Source organism: Notolepis coatsorum (genome assembly GCF_963971535.1).
Source record: "Notolepis coatsorum genome assembly, chromosome: 14".
In the NCBI taxonomy this organism is placed as follows: domain Eukaryota; kingdom Metazoa; phylum Chordata; class Actinopteri; order Aulopiformes; family Paralepididae; genus Notolepis; species Notolepis coatsorum.
This window is the reverse complement of record NC_140178.1, coordinates 395,927-407,943: the sequence shown is the minus strand read 5'-3', so window position 1 is coordinate 407,943 and position 12,017 is coordinate 395,927. Positions and strand designations below refer to the sequence as shown.

Here is a 12,017-nt window from a genome sequence, read left to right as displayed (position 1 = left end):
GTCACCACTACACACTGTCACCACTACACACTTACTGTCACCACTACACACTTACTGTCACCACTACACACTTACTGTCACCACTACACACTGTCACCACTACACACTTACTGTCACCACTACACACTGTCACCACTACACACTTACTGTCACCACTACACACTTACTGTCACCACTACACACTGTCACCACTACACACTTACTGTCACCACTACACACTTACTGTCACCACTACACTTCAAGAACCCAATGTGAACTTTGTCAACACTCGTAACACGGATCACAAAACGGGTATTCACATACAACGCAAGATGCAACCAAAGATGCTCCTCTGGGTTGACTGATGGTTGTGTTGCTGCTCTGGGTTGACTGATGGTTGTGTTGCTGCTCTGGGTTGACTGATGGTTGTGTTGCTGCTCTGGGTTGACTGATGGTTGTGTTGCTGCTCTGGGTTGACTGATGGTTGTGTTGCTGCTCTGGGTTGACTGTGATGGTTGTGTTGCTGCTCTGGGTTGACTGTGATGGTTGTGTTGCTGCTCTGGGTTGACTGATGGTTGTGTTGCTGCTCTGGGTTGACTGTGATGGTTGTGTTGCTGCTCTGGGTTGACTGTGATGGTTGTGTTGCTGCTCTGGGTTGACTGTGATGGTTGTGTTGCTGCTCTGGGTTGACTGTGATGGTTGTGTTGCAGGGGCGCGTCCTGCATGCGGAGCAGCACCGTGTGGTCAGTGTGAGGGAGTGCGCACGCTCTCAAGGATTCCCCGACACCTACCGCTTCTTCGGCAACATCCTGGACAAACACAGACAGGTACAGTCCTACAAACTTAACCCCTCCAGGTACAGTAACCTAACCCTCCAGGTACAGTAACCTAACCCTCCAGGTACAGTCCTACAAACCTAACCCTCCAGGTACAGTAACCTAACCCTCCAGGTACAGTCCTACAAACCTAACCCTCCAGGTACAGTCCTACAAACCTAACCCTCCAGGTACAGTAACCTAACCCTCCAGGTACAGTAACCTAACCCTCCAGGTACAGTAACCTAACCCTCCAGGTACAGTAACCTAACCCTCCAGGTACAGTAACCTAACCCTCCAGGTACAGTCCTCCAAACTGAAGCTCCAGGTACAGTCCTCCAAACTTAAGCTCCAGGTACAGTCCTCCAAACTGAAGCTCCAGGTACAGTCCTCCAAACTGAAGCTCCAGGTACAGTCCTACAAACTGAAGCTCCAGGTACAGTCCTACAAACTGAAGCTCCTACAAACTGAAGCTCCAGGTACAGTCCTACAAACTGAAGCTCCTACAAACTGAAGCTCCAGGTACAGTCCTACAAACTGAAGCTCCTACAAACTGAACCCTCCAGGTACAGTCCTACAAACTGAAGCTCCTACAACAGTCGGTACAGCAGAGCAGGTGGACTGTACCCTGTACAGCTCCCTGGAGCTTGTACTCTCGGGGGGGAAATGTACCAACATTTTAATAATTTACTTTATTTGTAGCACCTTTCGTACAAGAATCGCAGCCCAAAGTGCTTTGCAGCAGTGATGACATAATGGGCATAAAATGAGCGTACAATTTGCATAAAGATTAGCAGAGAAAATAAAAGCAATGCATAAACTGCAGACATAAAATTGACTAATATTGTGAAGAGGTATGTTTTTAACACTTTAACTGCCGAAGGTTAAATTCATGATATACCATCCCTTGCCAGCTCTATTTGTCTATGGAGAAGTTCCCCTTCTTTGCAGGGCTATAACTTTTTAAATTCTATTGCTAGATTGCCATTATTAGGGCCCATTCAATGTCCTATATGTATTGTTCAGGGTGTATGAACGTTAAACTTTTTCATTCACATATTCATACTAAAATATGATCTAAAGTATAAGTATGTTTTCATCTCTTTCTGCAGCTTTCTCCAGAACGTGATTTATAGCCCCAAATGCATTATATTGATGATCAAATACAGTTTGGTAGCGATCGGTGCCAGATGAAAAATTTCAAATGGACGTGCTTCTAGAAGTTTCTACGTATCATCTGATGATGACCGGATGGGCGGGGGATCGTTTATAATTCCGCGGGCAACGTTATAACATTCATCTAATGTGGTTCAAATGTTCATCATAGCAGTTGGTGTCGAACACGGTAATACTACACGCTAAAACTCACCCCAGTCTCCGCAGGCCGTTGGGCGATCAGCGTGGGGTAGACAGTTTTCCATTATGGGATGTCGAAATACCCGGTCCATTTCCAGGTTGTATCATAGTATATACGTCCAAATAACGTTGTTTATTGAGTTAGGGCGAGCGATCTATTATCGAGTGTTTCAAGATGGAGTCGCGGGAGCTATAGAGTGGCCGGAAGTAATATGGGTGATCAGCACTTCATCCACATGACTTCCTGTTTGGCGCTTCTGCCGATCGGCCACCAGATGGCGCTCTTGAACCGCTAGAGGGTTGAGAGGAGGCCAGCACTGTGTCTCAGGGCTGCGGAGGAAAAATATGATCACAGATTTTTGAAATATTGATATTAAAGACGAGTTAGGGCGTCCTCGGCAACTTTAGCATGGCTAGGAAAGACGCCTAAACACGTTTTCGGCACTTAAAGTGTTAAACATACTTTTGAAAATATTTAATGCACCCCCTATTGTCCATAGGCAGGGTGTTCCATAGCTTTATCTAGCCTCCCTAATGTCCATAGGCAGGGTGTTCCATAGCTTTATCTAGCCTCCCTAATGTCTATAGGCAGGGTGTTCCATAGCTTTATCTAGCCTCCCTAATGTCCATAGGCAGGGTGTTCCATAGCTTTATCTAGCCTCCCTAATGTCCATAGGCAGGGTGTTCCATAGCTTTTAGTTTAATTCCGTGATCGTCGTTAAATGCTTTATGTAGTATGGGTGATATATTGATCAGAGCGGTTTGCATGGATAATGATAAACAAACAGGCTGAAATTAACGTCAGCCTCATCTTACCGTTGGGCGATGAGACTGGAGGAAAAAGATCCCACTTATTTGACGCGATCGCCTAAATCCATTTCCGGTATCGATTATTGCGTTATGGCAGCGATCGCTACACATGGACGTGTGTATACAGTCCCGCAACAATATGCGAGTGGCCGGACGCATTTCGGAGATGCAGAGATCCAACCGGCCATTTCCGGTTTGGCAACTCGCCGATCATCCACGAGGGGGCAGTATTGAAGCGTTGCAGAGTTGTGCCGAGTCCCACTGCATCAGACCAGGCTCCGTGAGGGAATTAGGAATAACATGGCGAAAAATTTAAATATGATCTCAATAACGTTGTACGCCGTGGATTGGCAGAATTCGCATGAACTTGAAACCCGTTGTACGACGTTTATGGCGCAGGATGTGTTGAGGAGCAGCCAGTCACTAGAACTGGTTCCAAAATTCCATTCCAATAATGATGTAGTATAAGGAGGTAGCTTACCAATAATGATGTAGTATAAGGAGGTAACTTACCAATAATGATGTAGTATAAGGAGGTAGCTTACCAATAATGATGTAGTATAAGGAGGTAGCTTACCAATAATGATGTAGTATAAGGAGGTAGCTTACCAACAATGATGTAGTATAAGGAGGTATCTTACCAATAATGATGTAGTATAAGGAGGTATCTTACCAATAATGATGTAGTATAAGGAGGTATCTTACCAATAATGATGTAGTATAAGGAGGTAGCTTACCAATAATGATGTAGTATAAGGAGGTATCTTACCAATAATGATGTAGTATAAGGAGGTATCTTACCAATAAGGAGGTAGCTTACCAATAATGTAGTATAAGGAGGTAGCTTACCAATAATGTAGTATAAGGAGGTAGCTTACCAATAATGATGTAGTATAAGGAGGTAGCTTACCAATAATGATGTAGTATAAGGAGGTAGTTTACCAATAATGATGTAGTATAAGGAGGTAGTTTACCAATAATGATGTAGTATAAGGAGGTAGCTTACCAATAATGTAGTATAAGGAGGTAGCTTACCAATAATGATGTAGTATAAGGAGGTAGCTTACCAATAATGATGTAGTATAAGGAGGTAGCTTACCAATAATGATGTAGTATAAGGAGGTAGCTTACCAATAAGGGCCTTAAAAGTGAACTAATGCTTCCTACTAATGAAAGGAAAGCCGTTTCTGTATAGGAAGCCAATTTTCTGTCAACTTGGAGGCAAGGTTGTCCACATGGAATTTAAATGTAAATTTCTCATCTAGCCACAAAGATATTTATATTCAGTGACTCATGCTAGAACCACTTACGGTAGATATGTGTAAATCATCATACATTCCAGACAGAGTTTATTTTTTTAGCTACAGACCAACAGCCTCTTGATGTATGAAGATGCTTCTTGTTGACATGTTCCCCCCCCCCCCCCCCCCCCCCCGCTGTGTGCCAGGTTGGGAACGCTGTGCCCCCGCCCCTCTCCAGGGCCATCGGCATGGAGATCAAGAAGTGCATCTTGGAGCGGATAAAGGAAGAGAATGAATCCGCTATAAAGGAAGAGAATGAATCGGGTAACTCTTTATAAACTCTGTCACTTCAGAATGACTTCATACTTGAGGTTATGAACATTGTTCAATTTTCATCCGCTCTGTTCAGAGGATGAAGGAAGAACATAGTTTTGTGTTTTAGGATCTCAATGAGCTACAGCATCGCAGAAGCTACTCTTCCTGGGGGGGGGGGGGGGGGGGGGGTCCACAACATCATAACATACAAGTAAACATGACAACATAATACTGACATCATAACATACAAGTAAACATGACATCATAATACTGACATCATAACATACAAGTAAACATGACATCATAATACTGACATCATAACATACAAGTAAACATGACAACATAATACTGACATCATAATAATACAAGTAAACATGACAACATAATACTGACATCATAACATACAAGTAAACATTAGAGACTTGGACTACTCCACATGACGAGCTCCAATAATCAAACTATGTGAAATGGGGAAGAATACAAACTGTACACACTATGCCACACATTTGTTCAAACAGCCTAATGTAACTAAATTGATGTTGATGCATAATGACGTTGCAATGCATAGTTCAACTTCCAATAAGCGTATTTGACCTCAATTGTAACTCACTTTTACATCACATTTGGAAAACATTTATATACAGTATATATATATATAAAATTAAAAAAAGACTTTCATACATTTCAATAGTTTCTACATTTGTTCAGATATCACTTGCCAAAAGATGCTGTTTTAATAAAAGTTTAAATGGTGTTACCGTGTTGTGATGAGCAGGGAGGTCGTTACAGAACCACTGCAGTAAAGGTTCTACCTGTAGCGTGTTCATAGCGTGTTCATGTCTTAGCGTGTTCATGTCTTAGCGTGTTCATGTCTCATCTAAACTGACGGATGTGTCAAACGCTTTACTTTATTATAATAATGTAGACACTGCATCTACAGGGAATTCAATTCTCAAGGTATTAAAGTCTTAGATTTAATTTGCACAAGTATTAATTTTTTTGGGGCCTGGCTGTCGGGATGAAATATCGTTGGTATTTAAGTAACTTGTTTGCGGGTTACTGTGAGCTCGGTGCGTCCGAGAGCTCGTATGTAGCCGGCGAGAATTTAAATTGGCGTGAAAGTGAAACCGGCTGTTCAGTGTTTTGCCACAATGGTCGTGAAAATGGATTTGGCTCTTAATTAAGTGAGACACTCTGGTATCTCTACTCATGTCTGCTTCACGTTTCCCTGCAGGCGACGTCGTGAAGCAAGAGAAGATGGAGTCGGACTAGAGGCCTGCGTCCCTCTAACCACCAGAACCCTCTCCCAGCAGACTAGGCCTGCGTCCCTCTAACCACCAGAACCCTCTCCCAGCAGACTAGGCCTGCGTCCCTCTAACCACCAGAACCCTCTCCCAGCAGACTAGGCCTGCGTCCCTCTAACCACCAGAACCCTCTCCCAGCAGACTAGGCCTGCGTCCCTCTAACCACCAGAACCCTCTCCCAGCAGACTAGGCCTGCGTCCCTCTAACCACCAGAACCCTCTCCCAGCAGACTAGGCCTGCGTCCCTCTAACCAGAACCCTCTCCCAGCAGACTAGGCCTGCGTCCCTCTAACGACCAGAACCCTCTCCCAGCAGACTAGGCCTGCGTCCCTCTAACGACCAGAACCCTCTCCCAGCAGACTAGGCCTGCATCCCTCTAACGACCAGAACCCTCTCCCAGCAGACTAGGCCTGCGTCCCTCTAACCACCAGAACCCTCTCCCAGCAGACTAGGCCTGCGTCTCTCTAACGACCAGAACCCTCTCCCAGCAGACTAGGCCTGCGTCCCTCTAACCACCAGAACCCTCTCCCAGCAGACTAGGCCTGCGTCCCTCTAACCACCAGAACCCTCTCCCAGCAGACTAGGCCTGCGTCCCTCTAACCACCAGAACCCTCTCCCAGCAGACTAGGCCTGCGTCCCTCTAACCACCAGAACCCTCTCCCAGCAGACTAGGCCTGCGTCCCTCTAACCACCAGAACCCTCTCCCAGCAGACTAGGCCTGCGTCCCTCTAACGACCAGAACCCTCTCCCAGCAGACTAGGCCTGCGTCCCTCTAACGACCAGAACCCTCTCCCAGCAGACTAGGCCTGCGTCTCTCTAACCACCAGAACCCTCTCCCAGCAGACTAGGCCTGCGTCCCTCTAACCAGAACCCTCTCCCAGCAGACTAGGCCTGCGTCTCTCTAACCAGAACCCTCTCCCAGCAGACTAGGCCTGCGTCCCTCTAACCAGAACCCTCTCCCAGCAGACTAGGCCTGCGTCCCTCTAACCACCAGAACCCTCTCCCAGCAGACTAGGCCTGCGTCCCTCTAACCACCAGAACCCTCTCCCAGCAGACTAGGCCTGCGTCCCTCTAACGACCAGAACCCTCTCCCAGCAGACTAGGCCTGCGTCCCTCTAACCACCAGAACCCTCTCCCAGCAGACTAGGCCTGCGTCCCTCTAACCAGAACCCTCTCCCAGCAGACTAGGCCTGCGTCTCTCTAACCAGAACCCTCTCCCAGCAGACTAGGCCTGCGTCCCTCTAACCAGAACCCTCTCCCAGCAGACTAGGCCTGCGTCCCTCTAACCACCAGAACCCTCTCCCAGCAGACTAGGCCTGCGTCCCTCTAACCACCAGAACCCTCTCCCAGCAGACTAGGCCTGCGTCCCTCTAACCACCAGAACCCTCTCCCAGCAGACTAGGCCTGCGTCCCTCTAACCACCAGAACCCTCTCCCAGCAGACTAGGCCTGCGTCCCTCTAACCACCAGAACCCTCTCCCAGCAGACTAGGCCTGCGTCCCTCTAACCACCAGAACCCTCTCCCAGCAGACTAGGCCTGCGTCCCTCTAACCACCAGAACCCTCTCCCAGCAGACTAGGCCTGCGTCCCTCTAACCACCAGAACCCTCTCCCAGCAGACTAGGCCTGCGTCCCTCTAACGACCAGAACCCTCTCCCAGCAGACTAGGCCTGCGTCCCTCTAACCACCAGAACCCTCTCCCAGCAGACTAGGCCTGCGTCCCTCTAACCAGAACCCTCTCCCAGCAGACTAGGCCTGCGTCCCTCTCTTCTCAACTGAAGTGGTTGTTAATGCGTTGTTCCGTCACTGAGGCCTCTGGACAGGAAGTGGTTGTTAATGCGTTGCTCCGTCACTGAGGCCTCTGGACAGGAAGTGGATGTTAATGCGTTGCTCTGTCACTGAGGCCTCTGGACAGGAAGTGGATGTTAATGCGTTGTTCCGTCACTGAGGCCTCTGGACAGGAAGTGGTTGTTAATGCGTTGCTCCGTCACTGAGGCCTCTGGACAGGAAGTGGTTGTTAATGCGTTGCTCCGTCACTGAGGCCTCTGGACAGGAAGTGGTTGTTAATGCGTTGCTCCGTCACTGAGGCCTCTGGACAGGAAGTGGTTGTTAATGCGTTGCTCCGTCACTCTCTGGACAGGAAGTGGTTGTTAATGCGTTGCTCCGTCACTCTCTGGACAGGAAGTGGTTGTTAATGCGTTGCTCCGTCACTCTCTGGACAGGAAGTGGTTGTTAATGCGTTGTTCCGTCACACTCTGGACAGGAAGTGGTTGTTACTGCGTTGTTCCGTCACACTCTGGACAGGAAGTGGTTGTTACTGCGTTGTTCCGTCACACTCTGGACAGGAAGTGGTTGTTAATGCGTTGTTCCGTCACACTCTGGACAGGAAGTGGTTGTTAATGCGTTGTTCCGTCACTCTCTGGACATTCTATATCATTCCGTGTACGAGTTTCTAAATGTGGTTTTAACATGTATTTGGACATATCCACCTAATGTGGAATAAATTGTATGTAGTTTTTATATGTTGTAATATTTCAAATAAAGCTCTTATCAAATGGGTCTGTGTCCGTCTCACCTTATTAATTACGTTCACCCTGCAAGCCTTTGCACTCATTCAGTTTTATTGCTCGTCTATTTGTTTTTTACTTATCTTTTTAGATGGATTTAAACATGGAGTTAAAGTTTCTTTATTAAAGTACTTCTACTTCATTAACTTTGTAAACCACTATAAACCACTGTTTAGTGAAATACTTATAGTATGAAAGTACTTCTACTTAAGGAGTGGCCATGTAATTCCAGCCATGCACGCTGATTGGTACTGTACTATAACAAGGTGTGTTTTTATGACTATATGAGTATCGTATATATATATAAAAACACCCTGCAGGCAAGTAGAGCGCTCTCTATTCTTGATCGCCTTTTTTTGCCTTAAAGATCATGCGACTATATTTGTAGACTTATTGGAATAATTGTGCATTCTTTTGTATGACTTTACCTTTTTCACAAAACTCTGTAAACTCTTGTATTTCTAATTAAAACTTCACTTTTGAAAACTGGATCTTTTCTTCATGTTACTCTTCACAAATACTGGTAAGCTACACTATGATTCTATTTTTTTTAGCGTCTATATTACAAAGCCTTGCGGTGTATTGAAGCTTGGAATTAGGCCGGTTGAATAAGGAATACCTCCCTCAGATGGTGTTCCAACTTTTTTCTAAATGTTAGATTTACAATGCTGCACTTGGCGTTCAGCTCATCTTTCGTGAGGAATAATATATAGTATTATTGTCCTTCGGGAAGAAACATGACATAGAATACTGCATTCAGTAGGCTATGTACAGGTTTTAGGTATACTGTGTAAAGATGTCTGTTTTTGCTCTAAAACCAGAGTAAAATAGGACAGAAAGACGAGGGGGTTTCCTGACAGCAACCATTTGGTAGATTACAAATGGCTCCTTACTAGCTCCAATCCTCTTCTCCATCTATATAAACAACATAGGCCAGTTCGCTGGAAACGCCCTAATTCACCTCTATGCTGATGACACAGTCCTGTACACCTCTGGTCCCTCCCCGGATGCTGTCCTGAAAACTCCAGGAGAGCTTTCTAAAAATCCAAGCTGGTTTCTCCGCCCTTTGCCTGGTCCTAAACACCAGCAAGACCAAAGTTATGTGGTTCGGCCACAAGGGTACCTCCCAGACTGGCACCATTGTAGCCGCCGATGGCAAAAAGCTTGAACTGGTCACCTCTTATAAATACCTGGGAGTGTGGATCGACACCAAACTCTCCTTCTCTGAACACCTAACTAAACTGCAGGCCAAAGTCAAAGCAAGGCTTAGCTTTCTGTATAGGAACCGTTCCTCCTTCACTAGATCTGCTAAACTCACCCTGGTCCAGATGACTGTCCTGCCGCTATTTGATTTTAGCGATGTAATCTACAGCTTGGCCCGTAAAGGTGATCTAGAGCGCTTAGATATCCTATATCACTCCGCCATTCGCTTCGCTACCAATGCCCCCTACAGGACCCACCACTGCGAGCTATACTCCCTAGTAAACTGGCCCTCCCTGGAGATTAGACGCAACATCCACTGGCTAGCCTTTGTATATAAAACACTTCTAGGCCGTAAGCCCCCTCACCTTACTCGCCTAGTCCACCCTCGTCCACTCCCAAATTACCACACCCGGTCAGCCACACATATCCTGGTAAACGCCCCCCATGCCAACTCCTCACAAGGCCGTTCCTCCTTTCAGTACGCAGCAGCTGATAGCTGGAACACACTACAAAACACCTTAAATATGGAAACGTTTATTTCAATTAGATTGTTTAAGGAAACTTTAACAAACTCCCTAGAGCACTCATGTAGATGTTTCTCCGTGTGCTAACACCATGCTGCCACTATTGTTCTGTTGTCCGCCAGTTGTTGTTCAGTTCAGTTGTTGCTCTGTATGTATGTCCTGCCTTTTTAATAATGTTCCTTTGTGTTTTATTATTATTTTATTTTATGCCCCATCCCCTTTCCCCTAGGGGGCTTTTTACCCCCAAATAGGCCGTTATTGAAAATAAGAACTTGTTCTTAAATTAACCTGCCTATTCAAATAAAGGTTTGATGATGATGATGTAACGACCATATCAGCTGCATGAGATGTACACTCACCAGTGACTATGGATTTACTAGGAAATTATTATCTAATGATTATCACTATTTGCTTGCTAAATAAAATGTAGAGCTTGCAACTCTCAAGACTAGCAACCTTGACGCGGGGGGACAAGGCGAGCATCAGACTGTTCGACGGACTTATCAGATTTGAGGGGGCCTGGAAGTCTCAGCGTGGAGGACGCTGTGCGCTGGACGGTCAGATCACCGGTTTATGAGTCTGTCAAACTGATTAGGAGGTTCTGGGGCTTAGAACAGTAAGATACCTCCTTATACTACATCATTGGTAAGCTACCTCCTTATACTACATTATTGATAAGCTACCTCCTTATACTACATCATTATTGATAAGCTACCTCCTTATACTACATTATTGGTAAGCTACCTCCTTATACTACATTATTGATAAGCTACCTCCTTATACTACATTATTGATAAGCTACCTCCTTATACTACATTATTGGTAAGCTACCTCCTTATACTACATCATTATTGGTAAGCTACCTCCTTATACTACATCATTATTGGTAAGCTACCTCCTTATACTACATCATTATTGGTAAGCTACCTCCTTATACTACATCATTATTGGTAAGCTACCTCCTTATACTACATCATTATTGGTAAGCTACCTCCTTATACTACATCATTATTGGTAAGATACCTCCTTATACTACATCATTATTGGTAAGCTACCTCCTTATACTACATCATTATTGGTAAGCTACCTCCTTATACTACATTATTATTGGTAAGATACCTTATACTACATCATTATTGGTAAGCTACCTCCTTATACTACATCATTATTGGAATGTTGGATCCTATGGAACCCGTTCTAGTGACTGGCTGGTCCTTAACACTTTGAATGCCACTCACGGCTTTTCTCGGGTTTACCCCCCGCGGGTTGAATGCCCATCACGAGAAGATCTGAAATCATATTGCATCAAGCGAGCCTACCATTGGAAATCCAGTCACCCCAGGCTCTCAGATGTGAAAAAAGCGCCCCCTATCGTCTCCCAGATGGTAAATCACCCTTTTGGATTGGACTCAGTGAAAGTGAATGGGAGAAAGGATTTGACTCCACATTTTACTTCTCACTGATGTAACCGGGGTCTACCAGAGTTCATTCTGGAGCCTTGGTGCCGCGGCGAATGTGTTTTACTGTATACACGATGGATCAATCAAATGAGCGATTTTTTCGAATGGCGATCGGAAATTGGAATAAACCATTTGGATACCATCTGATCTCAGGTAAGGAATCTATGTTATCAGTCTTAGGATAATCAGACTAGTTTTCACGGATATATAAGCGTTTCCCCTATATGTGATATGGCTGTTTTGACTGTAAAAGCCATCAGGAAATAAGAGCAGCGATTATCAGCACGCGGCACGAGCGTGCATGCGCACACATACTATCGATTATCTAGCGTTTATTTGAAAACTATTCATAAATAGGCCGACAAATGACAACGTTCTAGAATATTCCAGTAAAAGACGATTATCATAGAATGTTGTTTTTTCCACGAAAACAAGTGATTTTCAAA

General features: G+C 45.3%; 1 protein-coding gene across 1 annotated transcript in view; it reads left to right on the top strand.

Annotated features, from left to right (window-relative positions):
- Nucleotides 1-5,921, top strand: part of dnmt1 (DNA (cytosine-5-)-methyltransferase 1) — a 79,484-nt gene extending 73,563 nt beyond the window's left edge. Inside the window, exons 32-34 of the mRNA XM_084328771.1 lie at nt 690-806; nt 4,408-4,525; nt 5,751-5,921. Coding sequence (XP_084184897.1) covers nt 690-806; nt 4,408-4,525; nt 5,751-5,788 — 273 coding nt within the window. The 3' untranslated portion in view covers nt 5,789-5,921. The remainder of the gene's footprint in view (nt 1-689; nt 807-4,407; nt 4,526-5,750) is intronic.
- Nucleotides 5,922-12,017: the final 6,096 nt, after the last annotated feature.